We start from the raw sequence: 23,132 nt of genomic DNA on the forward strand, positions 1-23,132 counted from the left end.
TTCTCCTGCCTCAGCCTCCTGAGTAGCTGGGACTACAGGCGCCCGCCACCACACCCAGCTAATTTTTTGTATTTTTAGTAGAGATGGGGTTTCTCTGTGTTAGCCAGGATGGTCTCGATCTCCTGACCTCGTGATCCGCCTGCCTCTGCCTCCCAAAGTGCTGGGATTACAGGCGTGAGCCACCGCGCCTGGCCCAGTCATGTTTTTAAAAGAATTTGGTCGCTATATGACCCACTAGTTCTACTCCAAGTTTTTATAACTCAAGAAAATTGAAAACATGTGTCTGCATAAAAACTTGTACATCTTTGTCCATAACAGCATTACTCATAATAGCCAAAAATTTTGAGGCAACCTAAATGTCCATCAACTGAATAGGTAAACAAAATGTGGTATGTTCATGCAACGAAATAGTATATGTCAAGAAAAAGGAATAAAAACTTATATATGCTACATGGATTAACCTTAAAATGTTGTGTCAAGTGAAAGATGCCAGTTACAACAAACCATGTACAATGTGGTTCTATTTATATGAAATGTCCAGAAAAAGCAAATGCATAGAGACAGGATGTAATTAGTGGTTCCCTAAGACTAGCCGTGAATGGAAAATGGATATGAGGTTTCCTTTTAGAGACATAAAATGTTCTGGAATTGGTGATAGTTGCACAATTTACAACTATCCTAAAAACCATGATTTGTACATTTTAAGAGAGTAAATTTTATGGTATGTTAATATCTTCATAATTTAAAAATGTGTATTTTTACCAGATTAACTATAAAAGTTCTCATTTGTGCTGAACAGAAGTACTTCTTTCACGGGTAATATAGAGAGCTAAATAGAAAACAAGGATGTATCATGTTTGCAGAGTCTTCTTCAGAGGTCTATTATAAAAGATCAGATGGTTATCATCGGAAAGGCAAATCGGGGTGGGGGGGTGTGGCATATGAAGCGGGAGAGCAGTGGGAAAGCAGCAGCGTCAGGAGGCAGAGGAGCAAGCAGAAAGCGTGGGCAAGAGCCTTTATTGTGGTTTCTGCAGGAAGGAATGGGCAAGACAGAGCACCAGGATTAGGATTGGCTAGTTGGAATAATTTCTTTAGGGCTTAGGGGCTGTTGTCCTGGCCCTGAGGTGATTGGGGCAGGAGAATAGTGGCCCAGAGAGTCAGTGTTCAATATAGGAGGTGACTGCGGGTGTGAGTTCTGAATTGGTTGGTTTCCACATGAAAGGCGTGTTACCCTCTCTAGGAATTGGGTAATCCTGGGAGGGGCAGTCCTGTCAGTGTCAACAAGGCCTTAAGATGCCTAAAATCGGCCAGGCGCGGTGGCTCACGCCTGTAATCCCAGCACTTTGGGAGGCCAAGGCGGGTGGATCACGAGGTCAGGAGATCGAGACCATCCTGCCTAACACGGTGAAACCCCGTCTCTACTAAAAATACAAAAAAATTAGCCGGGCGTGGTGGCGGGCGCCTGTAGTCCCAGCTACTCGGGAGGCTGAGGCAGGAGAATGCCATGAACCCGGGAGGCGGAGCTTGCAGTGAGCCGAGATCGCGCCACTGCACTCCAGCCTGGACGACAGAGCGAGACTCTGTCTCAAAAAAAAAAAAAAAAAAAAAAAAAGATGCCTAAAATCAAAAATACATAATTAAAAGATATGCTTAATACACCATTCTAGGCAACATAACCAGGAGCCAACGTCTTTCCTCTGTCTTTGCCTTTCGGTTGCTGGGATCATTTTCCTTTCTCCTCTTCCTCATTAATGTGACAGCCTCTGCAGTTAAACTCTGAGCTCTGGGTCTAACCAATTGCCTCGGCCTAATTTTCAGTTTTGGGAGTTGTTTTGGAAAGAGGTTTATGTTGAATATCTTGAGGCAGAGCTGAGTTAAACAGGTCTTTGGAGGACAGGTGGCAAAGAACCTTGGGGAAAGTGGCAGTCAGTGACTCAGGAAAAGACCCCTCCTGTTCCAGTTACTTTGAGCCATCAAACATGCTGTTGCCTCCCAGGAGAATGAGGTCACGTGGCAGGAATTTTAGGAGAGCCACATTCATTCTTTGAAGACCATCTTAGAAACATTTCCAGTGTCATGTTGGTTCTTTTCATCTACCCTCTCCAGTGCTGTGCTTGTCACAGAATCTTGCCCTGCCAGTGCACATTTATTCCCATGGAGCCTCTTGTTCTTTTACTTGTAGAAACTTCAGAAGCACCATTTTTATTTTCTTTTCCCTCTAGAAAGGTAATGAGGGCTAGTTTTCTGTTTCCTACACTTGAGATAATACATTTGTCTGGAAAACCAAACTATATTTAGAATCTGCTGTCTGCTTTTAAATGATCTTCATGTGTTTGCGTATTTTCGTGCCTCCACACCATACTTTTTCATTGTTTTTTATGTTAATGTAGGATGCTGTTTAATGTAAGCCATTTCATGTTGCTATCACAGAACACCTGAGACTGGGTAATTTATAAAGAACAGGGGTTTATTTTCTGCAATTCTGGAGGCTGGGAGGTCCAAGATTGGGGGGCTGGCATCTGGTGAGGGCCTTCTTACTGCATCATAACATGCAGAAGGCAGGCATCGCATGGTGTGGGAGAGAGCAAGAAATCCACCTCATGGCCTCAAGCCCTTTTATAATCGGCATTAATCCATTCCTGGATTAATTCATAGATTACTGGAGTCCTCATGACCCAAACACTTACATTAGGCCCCACCTCCCAACACTTCTGCATTAGGGATTAAGTTTCCAACACATACTTTTTACACATTCAAACTATGGCAGGTACTCTTGAAATAAACTGTGACATCCCAAAGTTAAAAAATAAAATGAAATCACCAAATTATCCCACAAAACAACCAAGACTTTTTATTCTTGGCTCTTTAGAGTCGTTCTGTTCCAATGAGTCCTGCAGCCTGGGTGATAGAGTGAGACCCTATCTCAAATATAATAATAATTGCTAAATATTACTCTCTTCTTCTAACACCTGTTTTTAGACTTGCCCTCTAAGATACATCAGTGAGAAATTCTTGTGTTTAAGAACTTACAAAGTTAAGAAATTAAGCTCCTGGTATATCAAAAGTCCTTAGTAATTTGTTGTGAATTTATTGAACTAACTTACTTAGTGCAGTAGTACAAAATTATTGATTTACACCAATATCAATAAAATATGTATGACCCATGAATGGGAAATATATTTTTCAAAATGCAAGAATATGATTTTTTATACAAGTATAAACCTCAATGTTTTAGTAAATAATTTTTCTCATGCAGGAAGTACTGTGTTCTCTAGAAATTACTTAGAATTTTTGTCTAGGGCTACCTTTAAAATTGATCAGTTTCCCACCGGGAGCGGTGGCTCACGCCTGTAATCCCAGCACTTTGGGAGGCTGAGGCAGGCGGATCATGAGGTCAGGAGATCGAGACCATCCTGGCTAACACGGTGAAACCCCGTCTCTACTAAAAATACAAAAAAAGTTAGCCTGACGTGGTGATGGGCGCCTGTAGTCCCAGCTACTCGGGAGGCTGAAGCAGGAGAATGGCGTGAACCGGGGAGGCAGAGCTTGCAGTGAGCCAAGATCGCACCACTGCACTCCAGCCTGGGCAACAGAGCGAGACTCCGTCTCAAAAAGAAAACCTGATCAGTTTCTCCTATTTATTTTCTTTACTGATATATGTTCTCCTTCCTTGCAGTTCAACAACATGTTGCTGTACTGTGTGCCCAGATTCAGCTTGGTAGGCTCTAAATTCACAGTTCGAACCAGGGTTGGCATTGATGGAATGAAAATTGTGGAGACTCAAAATGAAGAATATCCACATACTTTCCAGGTGTCTGGGAAAGAGAGAACACTGGAACTGCAGGCCAGGTAAGGGAACCATTTCTATCACACTGCTTTCCAAAAGCAAGCATCAGAATGAATCATTAGAATAGAATGGCTCTGAGGGTTTTTCCCAAGTGAATGCTGCAGATCCCTGGGACTCTGGTTGGATGTAAATGCAGAGCTGTAGGTTCTTGAAAAGCAGGAGTCATGTCTCCTCTCTCTTGATTCCTCCATAGTGCCTAGAACAGTGGTTTGTAAACAGTAAGCGTTCAGTAAATTGATTAACTCTTCAGAAATACAGGGTACTCAGAGGATGAAATTATTGCCATCAAGCTAGTACCTTGACTTATAGTAAAAGGTTCTCTCCTTTTGGTCCACAAATGTTTACTGATGCTTATTATTCCATGCTAATCTCTGAGTCCTTCAGATACTCTACATTTTAGGGCCTTAGGGGCACTTGAATGGAAAGAAGTGTTCGTAAGAGGTAGGGTGGTAAGGGTAAAACTTCCGCCACCATAGTTGCAGGATACATGAAGGGGTGCCATTAGGGGCTCAGGTGGCCTCTGGCAACCAGGACTTCTAGAAGGTATGGCTCTTGTTATATTTTTATTGATTGGGAGAGAAAGGTTTGGAGTTCTGACTAACATTCCCCTAGCCATAACCATTTTTTTTTCTTTCTTTCTTTCTTTCTTTTTCTTTCTTTTTTTTTGAAATGGAGTTTCGCTCTTGTTGCCCAGGCTGGAGTGCAATGGCGCGATCTCGGCTCACTGCAACCTCCGCCTCCCAGGTTCAAGCTATTCTCCTGGCTCAGCCTCCTGAGTAGCTGGGATTACAGGCACCTGCCACCACGCCCGGCTAATTTTTTTATTTTTTTTTTTTTTTTTTTGAGATGGAGTCTTGCTCTGTCTCCCAGGCTGGAGTGCAGTGGCCTGATCTCGGCTCAGTGCAAGCTCTGCCTCCCAGGTTCACGCCATTCTCCTACCTCAGCCTCCCGAGTTAATTTTTGTATTTTTAATAGAGACGGGGTTTCACCATGTTGACCAGGCTGGTCTCGAACTCCTGACCTCAGGTGATCTGCCTGCCTCAGCCTCTTAAAGTGCTGGGATTACAGGCATGAGCCACCACACCTGGCCCATAACCATTTTTAAAGGATAAAAAATCCGTGAGAACCACTGCAGTTGATCATAGCTACCTCATGCATGAACCCCTGGAATACAGAGTGCTGTCACGTTTTGAAATACCTACTTTAGAAAACAGTCATCCAAGCTGGGCTTGGTGGCTCACGCCTGTAATCTCAACACTTTGATAGGCTGAGGTGGGAGGATCACTTGAAATTAGGAGTTCTAGACCAGCCTGGCCAACATGGCAAAACCTTGTCTTTGCTAAAACTACAAAAATTAGCCAGGCATGATCCCGTTACTGAACTCCAGCCTGGGCAACAGAGTGGGGCTGTGTCTCAAAAAATAATAATACTAATAATAAGTCATCCATTTATTGTTCTAATGCATGGCCTGGTAGAAATTTGGATGCTTCAGGAAGTCACAGAGCAACGGGTGAAGAACCAATCCTAGCTCTAGTGGTGTCAATATCCCAGAATCCACGGAGACTCAGAATGTTCTTCTGCTCCTTTCCATCATTAGCTTATGTTTCTGGCTGCTCAGGTGAATTTACCCTGGATATTCGTACTTAGTAACTGCCTAAAAGCTGAAATTTCAGATTTTAAAAAGAGAATAAATCATTTTAACAGGAATCTGTGCCCAGGGAGTCCAAGAATTCGTGAATTTCCAGTTTTGGAATGTGGGCAGGCTGGGAAAGTTTGAAGAAACAGCTAGTTCTTTGCTTTTCCACAGAGAATATATACTGAACTTCCTTTTCCTTAGGGAGCAGGTAGCATTTGAAACTTGCCTTTGAGTGTCATTGTTTGCCTACCTCATGGTGGGTTTGGGCCCTAGCCCTTCAAACCCAAGGGCAGAATATATGATGCTCTGCTGAAGGCTCTTGACTGAGTCCTCATTCAGTGGTTGATTTACTGAGCTACTGGCCCTGGCAACAGGAAACACTATCAATAGTTCTTTTTTCTTTTTTTTTTTTTTTGTTGGAGACAGAGTCTCGCTCTGTTGCCCAGGCTGGAGTGCAATAGCATGATCTTGGCTCACTGCAACCTCCATACCCCGGGTTCAAGTGATTCTCGTGCCTCAGCCTCCCAAATAGCTGGCACTATAGGTGCCTGCCACCAAGCCCGACTAACTTTTGTATTTTTAGTAGAGATGGAGTTTCGCCATTTTGGCCAGGCTAGTCTCGAACTGACCTCAGGTGATCTACCCACTTTGGCCTTCCAAAGTGCTGGGATTACAGGCGTGAGCCACTGCACCCAGCCTCATCAATAGTTCTGATCATCATAGTTTTCACTGCAGAAAGAATGAAAGCGTTGCTGACTCTGAAATTTCAGCACACTTCCATCTGCAAACCCAAGAGTTGTGTCTAACTACAGGGGAGGTATTTCTAAGGTTTCTTAGTTTGCCCGAATGGATACTTTCAGTCCTCCTTTAGCCAGTTGGGCTATTTTCTCATCAAGATGGGGCTGATTGGTGAGGAATTTTCTTAAGTACAGGCACTTTATAACATTCCAACACACAGTACTGGATACCTTCCAGTTCTTGTTGGTAACGTGGTTATTCTGTCTAAAATTTCTTATTTACCTAATCTCATTGCTCTAGTTACTTTCTGTGTGATCTATCATGCTTTTTCTTTTTTTTTTTTTTTTTTTTTGAGGCAGAGTTTTACTCGTCACCCAGGTTGGAGTGCAATGGCGCAATCTTGGCTCACTGCAACCACCTCCTCCCAGGTTCAAGCAATTCTCTTGCCTCAGCCTCCTGAGTAGCTGGGATTACATGTACCCACCACCACACCTGGCTAATATTTTATTTTTAGTAGAGACGGGGTTTCACCATGTTGGCCAGTCTGGTCTCAAACTCCTGACCTCAGGTGATCCGCCCACCTCGGCCTCCCAAATTGCTGGGATTATAGGCCTAAGCCACTGCACCCAGCCTATCATGCTCTTTTAAGAATGGGACAAACACTGAGGTTCCAAGAAAGAGTGCCATAGGTATTATGTGGAATCAAAAATTGGGTATATATTTGGAGATATTGAAAGATCTTTTATATTTTTGATTCTGAAGCCAACTGGGAAAAAAGGATCCCACTTTTCTTGCTAAGGTATGAGTCAGCCTCAAGACTGAAGTACATTTGTGCTGCTTCTACTTTCGAAAAGATAAAAAGTATTCTGTTTTATATACAGAATACTATTGTGGTTTTCTATTGCTAAGTGGAAATAAAAATATAAACGGGAAAAAAAGCTGCCATAACCAGAAACTAAAACAGAAAGCTATAAAGACTCGTTGGGTTTCTCTGCGTTTGAAAGGCTAAGAGCAGCTAGCAAATAACTGTGCTTTCAACAGAGCTGTGGTGGCAAGGCAGAGCACTAGGGAGAGTTTTTTAATTTTTAAATTTTTTTTTATTTTGAGAAGCAAGATTGAAGCCCCCAGTTGAACAATAAGCAGAAGCTTCCGCTTGGCAGACACAGATTCCAGCAGCATTCCTGGCACATCATGGCGTCCAGTAATCAATTTGCTGGAAAGATAGATTGTGACGCAGAAACAATCCTTTAGCCAGCCTCATGCATATTTCATACCTGTGGGAATCAGGCAGGTGACCTTCAGGCTGGAACTCAAACTTGGCCCCTCTACCAAGCACATACAAACAGACAGAGCACACTTTTTGATCCTCTTCAGAATTTTTCAATTTGGAGCTCTTACCCAGTTCAGAGTCCACTAAAGAGGATTTTTCAAATGCAGTATGCGACAGAAGCCAGCAACGTCAGCTACCTGCAAGAAAGAGGAAATCAAGTTTGCCTTATAGGAAAAAGGAAACCTGACTACAGTCAAGGAAATTTGTTTTCTAAGGATAATTACTGAACACTGGCGTCTATTAATCTGTAAAACCTCCTTCCTACAGGCATTTAAAATTTTTATGTGCTTTTCTTTATCTAAAATGAGGTTAGGTTTGGTATTGCCCAAAGCCTTCTAAGAACTGGAAGATAGGCCGGGCGCGGTGGCTCACGCTTGTAATCCCAGCACATTGGGAGGCCGAGGCGGGCGGATCACGAGGTCAGGAGATCGAGACCACGGTGAGACCCCGTCTCTACTAAAAATACAAAAAATTAGCCGGGCGTGGTGGCGGGCGCCTGTAGTCCCAGCTACTGGGAGAGGCTGAGGCAGGAGAATGGCGTGAACCCGGGAGGCGGAGCTTGCAGTGAGCCGAGATCGCGCCACTGCACCCCAGCCTGGGCGACAGAGCGAGACTCCGTCTCAAAAAAAAAAAAAAAAGAACTGGAAGATAAATTGTTTATCAAAGGAAATGTTAAATAGCTCCCTAAGGCTTTAGGGAGATATTTTAGATTCTCAAGGATAATTATTATCTCTTCTAAGATGGGCTGTGAATAGTAGCCTTTAGTAGCCTTCATGTGTTTTAGAAAACTGAAGATTAGCTGTTGTGTATTCAGTGTAATGCTATAGGTACAGTTATCTGATATATCTAACTTAATGATGGTTTTTAAACAGTATATAAATGGAAGCTAAACCTAACCCCATCAAATTTTATGTGCACCAAAGTCAGTGGATAGTCTGAACCTCTACTTAAGAAGAATTTTATTTGCTTAATTGTCAGAGATTAATTTTTATTATAATTCCTTCCATAACATCCCTGAATTTTCCAGAAAGTTGGAACAACAGGAAAGCATAGTTTTATTCACCCGGTGTGAATCATTAATGTTATTTACATTCACTTTAATTTTGTTTTGTTTTAGTTCTGCGCAAGACAAAGAAGAATGGATCAAGGTAAGCCTCATTTCTGTTTCCTTTTCTTTCTTTTTTTCTGAGGCAGAGTCTCACTCTCACCCAGTCTGGAGTGCAGTGGTGTGATCATGTCTCACTGCAGCCTCTGCCTGGGCTCAAGCAAGCCTTGCACCTCAGCCTCTCGAGTAGCTGGGACTATAGGCGTGCACCACCATGTCTGGTTAATTTTTTTTGTATTTCATAGAGACAAGGTTTTGCCATGCTGCCCAGGCTGATCTCGAACTCCTGAGCTCAAGCGATCTGCCTGCCTCGGTCTCTCAAAGTGCTGGGATTACAGGTGTGAGCCACCGCCCCCAGCTTATTTTCACTTTTGTTTTTTAGTAACATCTCTGTGTACACAAATGTGCATATATTGTTGTGTGTGTTTTAATATATAGTAATCAGAACAGGTTCACTTAATTTTCAAAGTGATTCCTATCATAGATGCTTGTTTGATAAAGCATATTCATTGGTTTATATGAGAAACTTTAACATGTGCTTTGGAATTTCACTTATACTTTAGGCCCTTCAAGAAACCATCGATGCTTTTCATCAAAGGCATGAAACCTTCAGAAATGCAATTGCAAAGGATAATGACATTCACTCAGAGGTTTCTGTGAGTTGAATTAAATTCTTAACTTCAAACGCTTTCATATCTTTACAGGTGCAGAAGATCTGTCTAATCATTTTGTTCTCCAACCTTTTCCCTTTACAATGTCAGAACTGGCTGGTTAGACAGAATCTCATTCTGTCTTAGATGAACACAATAGTGAGTGACTTTTCATTCTACTTGAACTTCTTTGAATTTTTCTTATTCTTTTTTTTTTTTAAACAGAGTCTTGCTCTGTCGCCCAAGCTGGAGTGCAGTGGCGCAGTCTTGGCTCACTGCCACCTCCGCCTCCCGGGTTCAAGTGATTTTCCTGCCTCAGCCTCCCGAGTAGCTGGGATTATAGGTGCATGCCACCATGCCCAGCTAATTTTTGTATTTTTAGTAGAGAGAGGGTTTCACCATGTTGGCCAGACTGGTCCCGAACTACTGACTTCAGGTGATCCGCCCGCCTCAGCCTCCCAAAGTGCTGGGATTATAGGCGTGAGCCACCACATCCAGCCTTATTCTTGAGTTTCAGAACGTGGTTTGAGCAATATAGTTAAAGTTCTTTCAAAAAATAATAATAAAAGGGAATTACAGTTTTTTTCTATTAAAATTGAATCTTTCTTCCCTTTTTAGACTGCTGAGCTAGGGAAAAGAGCCCCAAGATGGATCCGAGATAATGAAGTGACAATGTGTATGAAATGCAAAGAACCTTTCAATGCACTGACACGAAGGAGGCATCATTGTCGAGCGTGTGGATATGTAAGTGAGATCTCTTGATCATTAAGCTTGCTGGTAACTATATAAGTGATGTGAATGTAAGTGAGATTTCTTTTTTTTTTTGAGGCGGAGTCTCGCTCTGTCACCCAGGCTGGAGTGCAGTGGTGCGATCTCGGCTCACTGCAGGCTCCACCTCCCGGGTCCACGCCATTCTCCTGCCTCAGCCTCTCCGAGTAGCTGGGACTACAGGCGCCCGTCACCACACCCGGCTAATTTTTTGTATTTTTAGTAGAGATGGGGTTTCACTGTGTTGGCCAGGATGGTCTCGATCTCCTGACCTTGTGATCCGCCCGCCTCGGCCTCCCAAAGCGCTGGGATTACAGGTGTGAGCCACCACTCCCGGCCCGTAAGTGAGATTTCTTGATCATTAAGGTTGCTAGAGTGAGCCGAGATTGTGCCACTGCACTCCAGCCTGGGTGACAGAGCGAGACTCCGTCTTAAAAAAAAAAAAAAAAGGTTGCTAGTAACTATATAAGTGAGGTGAAGTCATCAACTTGGGACACACAAAAAAATGACTTTCAACAAATCACTTAATAAATTTATTTTGGTGCCAACTATGTGCAGAGGACTGTGCTGAGCCCTGGAGAAAACACGTTAGAAAAAATGTTCCCTGGCTTTACAGAGCTTACATTGTAATGGAGAAGACAGACAAATAAGAATTTCAAATTCCTATAGATGAAATAAAAAGGCAATTGAGAAGTTAAAAATGGACAGTATTAGTAACAGAGGAAGATTTGGAACCAATTTTGGTTAGAAAAAGAGACCTATCTGAGGGGTTGGTATTTAAGTTGATGCTTAAAAGATTGAGAAAGGGGCCGGGCACAGTGGCTCACGCCTATAATCCCAGCACTTTGGGAGGCTGAGGCAGGCAGATCACCTGAGGTCAGGAGTTTGAGACCAGCCTGACCAACGTGGTGAAATCCCGTCTTTACTAAAAATACAAAATTAGCCAGGCGTGGCGGCGCACGCCTGTAATCCCAGCTACTTGGGAGGCTGAGGCAGGAGAATCACTTGAACCCAGAAGGCGGAGGTTGTGGTGAGCTTTGATCATGCCACTCTACTCCAGCCCGGGCAGCAAGAGTGAAACTCCATCTCGGAAAAAAAAAAAAGGGGGGGTTGAGAAAGAGCTAATAATCAATAGAGACAGGGAAAAACTTCAGACAGTGAAAGTCTATATGCAAAGACCCTGAGGTAAGAAGGAACTTGGTCTAGTCATGAGACTGTCAAAGGTCGTGAGGCTGGAGCATGATGAGTAAGAGGAGGAATGTTAGATAAATAATGGCCAAAGGATGTCTATGAGAAATAAGAATAGATGGAACCCCCAGTACAAGTAGATGTTCTGGCTTTGATGAGGAGAGGTAAACTTCCTCCATTATATCAGAGAGGAAAAAGAAAAAGATGGGTACAAATGTGGGTGAGTTGGTGTTTTTGTTGCTCTAGTGGTGAGAAATGAGGGAGTTTAGGTGCAATATCTATTTATTTGTTTGTTTGTTTGTTTGTTTGTTTTTGAGACAGAGTTTCGCGCTTGTTGCCCAGGCTGGAGTGCAGTGACGCCATCTCGGTTCACCACAACCTGTGCCTCCCGGGTTCAAGTGATTCTGCTGCCTCAGCCTCTCTAGTAGCTGGGATTACAGGCATGTGCCACGACACCTGGCCAATTTTTGTATTTTTAGTAGGGATGGGGTTTCTCCATGTTGGTCAGGCTGGTCTTGAACTCCCTACCTCAGGTGATCTGCCTGCCTCGGCCTCCCAAAGTGCTGGGTTACAGGCGTGAGCCACCATGCCCAGCTAGATAGATAGATAGATAGATAGATAGATAGATAGATAGATAGACAGACAGACAGACAGACAGACAGATAGATTTTTTTTTTTTTTTTTTTGAGACAGAGTCTCGCCCTGTCGCCCAGGCTGGAGTACAATGGTGTGATCTTGGCCGGGCGCAGTGGCTCACGCTTGTAATCCCAGCACTTTGGGAGGCCGAGGCGGGCGGATCACGAGGTCAGGAGATCGAGACCACGGTGAAACCCCGTCTCTACTAAAAATACAAAAAATTAGCCGGGCGTGGTGGTGGGCGCCTGTAGTCCCAGCTACTCGGAGAGGCTGAGGCAGGAGAATGGCGTGAACCCGGGAGGCAGAGCTTGCAGTGCGCCAAGATTGCGCCACTGCACTCCAGCCTGGGCGACGGAGCGAGACTCCGTCTCAAAAAAGAAAAAAAAAAAAAAATGGTATGATCTTGGCTCACTGCAACCTCCACGGTTGCACCACCACACCCGGCTAATTTTTTGTATCTTTAGTACAGACAGGGTTTCACCAAGTTGGTCAGGCTGGTCTCAAACTCCTGACTTCATGATCTGCCCACCTCGGCCTCCCAAAGTGCTGGGATTACAGGCGTGAACCACCTCACCTGGCCCCATTTAGGTGCAATATCTGTATGTTCACTGAAGAATGAAGTAGAGTCATCAGTTGAAAGTTTGGGGGAAGGAGGAGGAGATGGGAGATTCAAGAAAGAGGACTAAGTGTGAAAATTTTCTCTGGGCAGAGAAAAGTGAGCCTAGTAGAGAAACAAAGGTGGACTTGGGCACCTGTTAGAAATTTACAGTTATAAATTTAAAGGGACACTAGTCAGCTTAATGGCAATGATTTTTCTCTAACAAGATACAGCAACTCCGGCCAGCGAAGGCAGATAGCAGGGTTTATCCAGAGTAAGTATAACGAGAAAAACACTGGAAGAGAAGGGAAGTATTTGCATCAGAGAGTTAATAATGAATAAGAGAAGTCTCAATTGGATAAAAAGAGCAGGAAAGCTAGGAAACAGGCTGATGGTTAATGAGAAAGTGGTGGGGTCAGTGGACGGAAGAATTTCGATAAGTTCGGAGATGTATGGTAGCGGACATCTTGGGGCCAATGAATTAGAAATAAGAGAGATGTTGGTGAAAAAAATGGGATATGTGAACCTGGCATGCCAGATACGGTTCACCCTCTGGTGGTGACACAGTCCCGGGGGTGACCGTGAGACTGGATCCTAAGGAAGACTGCACGGCACTGGCAGCAGATATCTAAGGCAGTAGAGTTGGGCTTGTCATGTGGATGTTGAAGTCCACAGACATTGTGGTAGGGCAGAGAACTGTGATCCATTAGTGAGAAATTCCTGAGTGAATGGGTGTGGGGCAGGTAATGAGGAGATGCTAAGTCAGTAGAGGAGATGGGTAGAGCCAGATGATGATGGGCCTCAGAGCTGCCAGGGGTTTTTGAAGGCAAGAAAAGAGTCAGGGAATACAAGCCTCAGTGCTCAGCCCTGAGATCTCAGAGGTGACAGAAGGTGAAGTGGTGAAAAAAAAAGCCTCCACGAGAGAAAAGAGCCTGAGAATATGGAAGAGTTTGCTTCTAGAGTGCAAGGTCCAAAGGTCCCAATGGAAGGGCATGGAGGGGAAAGCGGGAGATGGGGACTGAACTAGATTAAATTATGTACAGAGGCCAGGCGCAGTGGCTCACACCTGTAATCCCAGCACTTTGGGAGGCTGAGACGGGCGGATCTCCTAAAGTCGGTAGTTCAAGACCAGCCTGACCAACATGGAGAAATCCCGTCTCTACTAAAAATACAAAATTAGCCGGGCGTGGTGGTGCATGCCTGTAATTCCAGCTGAGGCAGGAGAATCGCTTGAACCCGGGAGGCGGAGGTTGCGATGAGCCGAGATTGTACCATTGCACCCCAGCCTGGGCGACAGAGCGAGACTCCATCTAAAAAAAAATTATGTACAGAGCAGTATGTTTGGGGATGAGGCTGAGAAAATAACCAGAGAGCTGGGCCTTTTCCTGGAATCTGAGATAAACAGGAAAGTGGGGCATGACATGGAGTGAATTCTACTGGTATTTGAGATAAGGGTAGGCACCCAGACCTATTGCCATGATCCCAAATGTTTCCGTGGTGGCATGGCAGCCTAAAGGATGGTGCTTCCTGAGAATCTAAAGAACCATGCTTCACCCTGAAGATACACATGTTATATATTGGTGGACACAAGCTGCTTGGTATTGGAGTAAGCACTGCAAGACAGGGACTGGCAGAAAACTGAGGCTGGAATGGTGTAGGTAGGATTCAGCTCATTGAGAGCCAGCAATGCCACGGTAGGATGCTTAAATTTGATCACACTTTAAAGGGAATTGGTTCAGTGAAGAAATTGTTGAGGAATACAGGGAGAAAGTAGTCAGGAATGACTTTAATGTTAAGATTTGGGTGACTGGATAAATGGTAGTGTGCTATTAACTGACATAAGAAATAGAAAAATGAAGCAAGTTGAAATGAAGGGGAGAGGAGCAGAAATAAAAATAACAGCAGTTACCATTTATGATGTACCAGTGCCAGGCATCGTTTGAAGTGTGTTGTGTATACTGTTGCTTATAATTTCTCAATTCCCCTGTGAGGAAGGTTCTATTTTCTCCATTATATAATTCAGAAATGGACTCTTAGGAAAGATATAATATGTTATTTCTGTTATTTGTTTTTCTTTTTTCTTACTCTCTCCCTGTGGGATTCAATTCAGATATATATACCATCACCTGATTCCATCTTCCATGTCTCTCCTGTTTTTGTCTCTGTGTCTCTCTCTATAGCATTTTATTCATCTCTATCTCCCGTTTGGTTCATTCACTCTTCAGTTGTAGCAAATCTGCTGTTTTGTTCATTTTTAATTTTAATTATTTCCAAAAGTTTTTTCCTTCCAAATCTGCCTGATCATTTTTGATAGTTGTTTGCCACTTTATGTTTTCAAACATTTCTTATGTAATTTTCAAATTTGTATCTAATAATCAGTAGCTGAAGACATTTCAAAGGTTCCAAATCTGTTGTTTCTACTAAATTCTAGTTCCTGGAGGCTTGCTTTCTGCTGTCATTGGTCTCTTCTCATTGTGAGCTCGTATTTGGTTGATAGTTCATTATCTTCCTTTCATAAGTTTTGGCCGAGTCTCAGGTCAGCTCTCCCGTGTCCTCCAGGCCCCGTGGACTGTCTCCTAATCCCAGCACTGTCCATCCCAAGCTTTGTTTGCGCTATTCATTCACCATTACAATTTCAGCTTACTGTGTGCGTGCTGTTTTGTTTGTTCATTGGGTTTGCGGGCCTTGGAAAGTTCTCTTACTTCAATGTAAAGAAACAAAGCATTACAATTATTTGCTGTATTTTGTCCAGGATCCAGTTGTATTATAGCAAAATTCTTCTCAGAGTATCTACCTAGACTGTCATACCGACAGCAGCAAGAGTCAAAAACATATTTAATCGTGGTTATGTATTTCATTATGACTGTTTACATAGTCTTTCTATATCCTAAAGTTATATAAACTTCAGCTGGGCATGGTAGCTCACACCTATAATCCCAGCACTTTGGGAGGGAGGTTGAGTCAGGAGGATTGCTTGAGGCCAGGAATTTGAGACAAGTCTGGGCAACATGGTGAAACTCGGTCTCTACCAAAAATACAAAAATTGGCTTGGCGCAGTGGCTCATGCCTGTAATCCCAGCACTTTGGGAGGCCGAGGCAGGTGGATCACAAGGTCAGGAGATCAAGACCATCCTGCCCAACATGGTGAAACCCCGTCTCTACTAAAAATACAAAAATTAGCTGGGTGTGGTGGCGTGTGCCTGTAATCCCAGCTACTCGGGAGGCTGAGGCAGGAGAATGGCTTGAACCTAGGAGGTGGAGATTGCAGTGAGCCGAGATCACGCCACTGCACTCCAGCCTGGCAACAGAGTGAGACTATGTCAAAAAAAAAAAAAAAAAAAAAAAAAAATTAGCCTGGTGTGGTGGCTCACACCTGTAGTCCCAGCTACTCAGAAGGCTGAGGTGGGAGGATCGCTTGAGCTCGGGAGGTCAAGGCTGCAGTGAGCCAAGATCACACCACTGTACTCCAGCCTGGTTGACCCCATCTCAAAAAAATTAAAAAAAGTTATATAAACTTCTATAAAAACTTATAATTTTTCTGGTTTTTGTGTTTCTTTGATACTTTATAAATTCCCCTGTTGTTTATGAAGTTTCAAGTTCCTTATCCAAAAATGTGTTTCCGATTGTAAGTTAATAACTATATTGCTAATATTTAAATGTAATGATGCTACATATTAACATAGTTTGATCATGATTTGGTCAGCCATTGAGCTGAGTTTCATATGGAAAAAGTGAGGAACAAACTATGGAATGAAGCTGGAGAGAGGCAGTGGCAGTTTTTGGAGGCCTTGTAAGCCAAGTTAAAGATCATAGCCTTTCTCCTAAAAGGAATGGGAGGCACAGAGAACAGTAGGTGTTCACAGTGTCATGAGCGAATATATTATTTGTGTGCTTAAGTGCAACAATTCTTATTGATAGTTGTTTTAGCTTATTCTTCCTGTTTTCCTCAGACTTATTTTTGACTCACTATGGTACTTGTGTGATCAAAATTAAATTGAGAGCAAACAGCTTTTTTTGAGGCAGAGTCTCACTCTGTCACCCAGGCTGGAGTGCACTGGTGCGATTTTGGCTCACTGCAACCTCCGCCTGCTGGGTTCAAGCAATTCTCCTGCCTCAACCTCCCGAGTAGCTGGGACTACAGGCGGGCTTCACCATGCCTGGCTAATTTTTTGTATTTTTAGTAGAAATGGGGTTTCACCATGCTGGCCAGGCTGGTCTCGAAATCCTGACCTCGTGATCTGCCTGCCTTGGCCTCCCAAAGTGCTGTGATTACAAGCATGAGCCACCATGTCTGGCCCAAACAGCTTTTTTATCAGGGTAAGACTTTTAAAAATCTATCACTGAGTTTGCTTGAAATGATTTTGGGTATTGACATACTTGCCTTCAGTAAGCAAAGAAAAAATGTGTTTGCATGTGCATTGTCAAAATACTGTGCTATGATTTGAAAATAAACAAAATGGATGGTATGAGTTTGCAGTTACAGGTATGTCTAATTCTAAATCCCAGAGTAATTTCATTGTAATTATGAGCAAACAGTAGACCTTTTTTTTTTTTTTTTTTTTTTTTGAGACGGAGTCTCGCTGTGTCACCCAGGCTGGAGTGCAGTGGCGCGATCTCGGCTCACTGCAAGCTCTGCCTCCCGGGTTCACGCCATTCTCCTGCCTCAGCCTCTCCGAGTAGCTGGGACTACAGGCGCCCGCCACCACGCCCAGCTAATTTTTTGTATTTTTTAGTGGAGACGGGGTTTCACCGTGGTCTCGATCTCCTGACCTCGTGATCCGCCCGCCTCGGCCTCCCAAAGTGCTAGGATTACAGGCGTGAGCCACCGGAATTTTAAATGCTATAAACCTACACCAAAAATTTGACTAATATATTTTCTTTAATACAATTTATCTACTATAAATTGAGGGGGAGATATATTCTATAAGCAAGAAGATAATGTGTTAAACTAGAAGATTTTAAACAATTATTCTATAATAGAGAAAAGTTATCACTAAGAAATAATACACATTTGCATTATATTCATTCATTCATTGGCATTCTGTAAATGTTTATTGTGTGTCTGGTGAGCAAAATATTCAAAGACAGTCTCTCCTGGAGCCTACAGCCCTGTAAGGGAGATAAACAATCAAATAATAATACAAGAATAAAATTAAAAGCTGTAATCAGTGCTATGAAAGAAAATGCAGGGAACACTGACAGGAGACATGCTGTGTCCTGGGGTTTGGAGGAGTCCTCCTTGAGGAACTGGAGTTTGAGCCAATATCTGAAGGGTGAGCATAAGTTAACTCAGTGAAGCAGAGGAGAGAGGCAGGGAGCATGGCCTTTGGGAAGTATTAAGAAGCCAGTGTCACTGAAGACAGAGTCCAGAAAGAGGGCAAATTATGCAGGACTTTGTAGGCCATGATTAAGATTTGATTCTTTAGCCAAGAGCAAAGGAAAGACTGAAAGATTTTAAATAGAGGAGGAATAAATCAGAGTAGCCTTTTTTTTTTTTTTTTTGAGACAGGGTCTTGCTTTGTCACCCAGGCTGGAGTGCACTAGCACTATCTCCCTCTAGGCTGGTCTGGAACTCCTGGACTCAGGCATCTGCCCTTCTCGGCCTCCCAGAGTGCTGAGGTTATAGGTGTGAGCCACCACACACAGCCAGATTAGCATTTTTAAGAGGGCGTCACTCCACTGTTCGGAAGCTATTATAGCTTGGGGGAGGTGTAAGAGTGGAGGCCTGTAAACCAGTAAGAATGCTACGAGGACCAGTCACAAGCCTAGAAAAGAAGCCAAACTAAAACACCATGGACTTGGGTGCTTATAAGGAAGTTGTGGAAAAATAGATTGAAGAAATATTTAGGAAGTAAAATCAGCGGGACTTTGTAAAATGGAAAATCTTTGGGTAAGATCGAAAGAGGTTCTGGGGATGACTCCTATGTGTCTGACACAGGACCCGTTGTATGACTGCCCCATTTCCTGCAATAGAGAGGACTGTGAGAGGGGAGCGGGTTGGGAGGAGGGGGTGGGATGGGCTAAGAGAGACCAGGGAAGTTCGTGAGCAGTTTGGAAAGGATGTTGACGAACATCCAGAAGTATGAAGAGTGAAAGTCTTTGAAGGTCTTCTACCTTTCGAGGCCAGGAAAAGGATGAGTGAGCAGAGCTGGTCACAAACAGGGTTGAAACACCTTGATACGTACTTCTAGTGTTTATGGGGATGTTCCTTTTCTAACAAAAATCTGCCTTCTATGCTTAACATTTTCTCATTTATTATTACCTATAACTGATTACTGTTTAAATCGTATCCTTTAAATATGATTACTGTTCATTTTTCTTTTAAATTTAAGGTGGTTTGTTGGAAATGCTCCGACTACAAAGCTCAACTTGAATATGATGGTGGTAAATTGAGCAAAGTTTGTAAAGACTGTTATCAAATTATAAGTGGATTCACAGACAGTGAAGAAAAGAAAAGAAAAGGAATTTTAGAGGTAAGAAATATTAAATATTGGATATCTTTTAGATTTTTTTTTTTCAATGGACTCTTGCTCTGTCACCCAGGCTGAAGTGCAGTGGCGCGATCTCAGCTCACTGCAACCTCAGCCTCCCAAGTTGCTGGAATTACAGGCCTACGCCACCATGCCCGGCTAATTTTTGTATTTTTAGTAGGGATGGGGTTTCCCCATGTTGGCCAGCTGGTCTCGAACTCCTGACCTCAGGTGATCTGTCCACGTCGGCCTCCCAAAGTGCTGGGATTACAGGCATGAGCCAAAGCACCCCAGTCTAGATTTTTACAGAAGAAATAATATCCTCTTGGCTATGAGGAATACAAATAATATATCTTTGTTATTTCTTTGAGTGTTTAACAGTTTGTATAATGAGCAAGATTTATGCTTTTGTTCTATTTTGCTGACTTTTGGGATTCTGCTTGGTTGCATAGAAAAGGGGGGCTGCTATTTAAATCAACATGCATTTAAGAATGAAATACATTGATTTCGTGGCAGTAGCTATAGCCAAATATTTCAGTATTAATTGGCATCTCTTCTTATACCCAAATTATTGTAGTATGTTTTCTATAAAGGAAAGCTTTTACTCTCAGTTTCGTCATATTGGCTTTACAAACCACTTTAGATAAAAGTGCTATTACCTGACAGACTCTTCCAACTTATCACAGTAAAATATCTAGTTTACTATAGTCATTTAATTGCCAGTGATGGTAATCTGATAACTACATTGAAATATTATTGAAATGTCTCCCAAGTTAATTTGACTACTGTTCTAGAAAAAATTCAGAACCCCCCCAAGGCTGAGAACTATAACGCAGCTTATCTGAAATGAGTTTTACATCTGGAGATATTAACAATATAAGGGACAGGTTATATAATAAGGCCTTTGTGGCAGTAAGTTCAGGGTAGCTTGGAAAGTCTATAGAAGAACAGGCTCAGGATCAAAATGCTATGTATCTAAAATCATAGACATACTTGGTTTAGTAAGAATCTCTAAAGAGGGTGGGTGCAGTGGCTCATGCCTGTAATCCCAGCACTTTGGAAAGTCGAGGCAGTTGGATCACGAGGTCAAGAGATCAAGACCATCCTGGCCAAATGGTGAAACCCCATCTCTGCTAAAAATACAAAGATTAGCTGGGTGTGGTAGCACATACCTGTAGTCCCAGCTACTTGGGAGGCTGAGGCAGGAGAATCGCTTGAACCCATGAGGCGGAGGTTGCAGTGAGCCAAGATTGTGCCAGTGCACTCCAGCCTGGTGACAGAGCTAGACTCCATCTCAAAAAAAATAAAAATAAAAATAAAAAAAAGAATCTCTAAAGAATCAGTAAGCATTTATTGAGCATTTACATTGTGTAAGCGTACAAGTATACCTGTACACTTACAGGTGTACAAAGGTCACCTGTGTTAATTGATAAAGGGTTACAAACTTCAAGGTCCATTTGAGGCTAAGTGTAGCCCCACACCCTAAAATCATTCTTCCAGGGTATAGATGTTACTCGTATGGCCTACCAAAATGGGGCTTTCTCAGGCAGTAAGGATGGAAAGACGTGCTTCATTGGACATCAGGAACACAGCCTCAAGACTTAATAGAGACAACTGATGAGACTGGCACAATATAATGAGTCGGGGAACTTGGTTTTAGGGTCAGCTTCAGGCCGTATCTCTGAAAAATCCCTAGCTAGTATTTTAGAGAACCTTATACTTGGGGAAAAATTAATCAATTACTTATTAGGTCAACTCATATAATGAAATAAATATATAGTATGAAGTCCATACATAGGAGACAAGTATGGTACATGCACACATTAACTTAAGTGCATATTCGATCCTGATTTTGTACCAACTAGTCTGTTATATGCCCTAGAACAGGGATGAACACACTTTCCTGTAAAGAGTCAGAGAGAAAATATTTTAGTCTTTGCAGACCAAGAGGCCAAACCAAGGATATGACATACATATTTGTAAGAAGAGAGAAAACACATTTCCACAATTTTTTTTTTACAAAATTAAAATTATATTTATTTAGGCTTTTTAATAATATGGATCAGCTGGGCGCAGTGGCTCATGCCTGTAATCCCAGCACTTTGGGAGGCTGAGGCGGGTGGATCACAAGGTCAGGAGTTCGAGACCAGCCTGGTCAACATGGGGAAACTCCGTCTTTACTGAAAGTATAAAAATTAGCCCACGTAGTGGTGGGCGCCTGTAATCCCAGCTATTCGGGAGGCTGAGGCAGGAGAATCACTTGAACCTGGGAGATGGAGGTTGCAGTGAGCTGAGATTGTGCCATTGTACTCCAGCCTGGGTGACAGGGCGAGACTCTGTCTCTAATAATAATAATAATAATAAGGATCTACTAATAAGAATGGAATTCTTTGGGGAAGGATAGCCTTTCACTTAATTGGAATCTGAAGTTAGCGTTCCCTATCATCAAATTAATTGTAAGTGGTCCCGTAAAAAAACTTTCCCTGGCTCATGGGCCATACAAAAACAACTGGTAGGCTGGATTTGGCTTGTGGGCTATCGTCTGCTAACCAGTGCTGCTTTAAAAATTGTCTGTGGCCAGGTGCGGTGTGGCTCACGCCTGTAATCCTAGCACCAAGGCTGAGGCGGGTGGATCACCCGAGGACAGGAGTTCGAGACCAGCCTGACCAACATGGTGAAGCCCCATTCTACTAAAAATACGAAAATTAGCCAGGCCTGGTGGCGTGTGCCTGTAATCCCAGCTACTTCGGGGGCTGAGGCAGGAGAATTGCTTGAACCTGGGAGGCGGAGGTGACAGTGAGCTGAGATTGAACCATTGCACTCCAGCCTGGGCAACAAGAGCTAAACTCCATCTCAAAAAAAAAAAAAAAAAAAAAAAAATTGTCTATGATGAAGCATCAGTTTTTTTTCCTGAACTATCACAGAGCAGTGTTTTTGTAAAATACACTATAATGCACTTGGTTATCATCACAAATTCAAATTGTTATAAAAGTTTAATACTTACTCCTTCTTTGTGTGCTTACTGGAAACTGGTAAGAAAACCATTTGCAGACCTGGAGACCAACATGGATAACACTGAGACCTGAAGGGTTTCGGAGACAGAAAATAGAAGCAAACCAGTTAGTTTCCATAAGGCATATAATAAAAACTACCATTGAGTTAAATGGTTTCATTCCCTTTTTTAGTATTTTTTTTCTTTTTTTTTTTTTTTTTTTTCAGACAGAGTCTCGCTCTGTCACCCAGGCTGGAGTGCAGTGGTGCGATCTCAGCTCATTGCAATCTCTGCCTCCCCAGTCCAAGCACTTCTTATGCCTCAGCCTCCTGAGTAGCTGGGATTACAGGCATGTGCCACCACACCTGGCTAATTTTTTTTTTTTTTCTTTTTTAGTAGAGGCAGGGTTTTGCTGTGTTGGCCAGGCTTGTCTCAAACTCCTGGCCTCAAGTGATCGCCTGCCTCTGCCTCCCAAAGTGCTGGGATTACACGTGTGAGCCACCGCACCCGTCCTTTTAGCCAACAATTTTTATATTAGGAGGCAAAACAGAAAAATTAAATGGCTCTATGTATTAGTCTGTACCCACACTGCTATAAAGACATACCCAAGACTGGGTAATTTATAAATAAAGGAGGCTTGGCCAGGCGTGGTGGCTCACGCCTATAATCCCAGCACTTTGGGAGGCCAAGGCAGGCAGATCACGAGGTCAGGATTTCGAGACCATCCTGGCTAACACAGTGAAGCCCCTTCTCTACTAAAAGTACAAAAAATTAGCCAAGCGTAGTGGTGGGCGCCTGTAGTCCCAGTTACTCGGGAGGCTGAGGCAGGAGAATGGTGTGAACCTGGGAGGCGGAGCTTGCAGTGAGCCGAGATCACGCCATTGCACTCCAGCCTGGGCGACAGAGCGAGACTCCATCTCTAAATAAATAAATAAATAAATGAGGCTTAATTGACTCACAGTTCCACGTGGCTGGGGAGGCCTCAGAAAACGTACAATCATGGCAGAAGGGGAAGAGGCACATCTTACATGGTGGCAAGCAAGAGTGAGCAAGTGTATGAAGGAAGAACTGTCAGACACTTACAAAACCATCAGATCTCATGAGAACTCAAGATCACGAGAACAGCATGGGGGACACTGCCCCCGTGATCCAGTTACCTCCTATCAGGTCTCTC

The 23,132-nt window shown here is 43.1% G+C and overlaps 1 protein-coding gene across 4 annotated transcripts in view; it reads left to right on the forward strand.

Annotated features, from left to right (window-relative positions):
- Nucleotides 1–23,132, forward strand: part of FGD4 (FYVE, RhoGEF and PH domain containing 4) — a 140,078-nt gene that overhangs the window by 108,736 nt on the left and 8,210 nt on the right. For all 4 annotated transcript variants that reach the window (XM_003277804.3, XM_030804587.1, XM_003277805.3 and 1 more), the window contains 5 exons: nucleotides 3,677–3,849; nucleotides 8,669–8,699; nucleotides 9,220–9,312; nucleotides 9,925–10,050; nucleotides 18,829–18,969. In XM_003277804.3, the coding sequence (XP_003277852.1) occupies nucleotides 3,677–3,849; nucleotides 8,669–8,699; nucleotides 9,220–9,312; nucleotides 9,925–10,050; nucleotides 18,829–18,969 (564 nt within the window). The remainder of the gene's footprint in view (nucleotides 1–3,676; nucleotides 3,850–8,668; nucleotides 8,700–9,219; nucleotides 9,313–9,924; nucleotides 10,051–18,828; nucleotides 18,970–23,132) is intronic.

Source organism: Nomascus leucogenys, chromosome 23 (genome assembly GCF_006542625.1).
Source record: "Nomascus leucogenys isolate Asia chromosome 23, Asia_NLE_v1, whole genome shotgun sequence".
In the NCBI taxonomy this organism is placed as follows: domain Eukaryota; kingdom Metazoa; phylum Chordata; class Mammalia; order Primates; family Hylobatidae; genus Nomascus; species Nomascus leucogenys.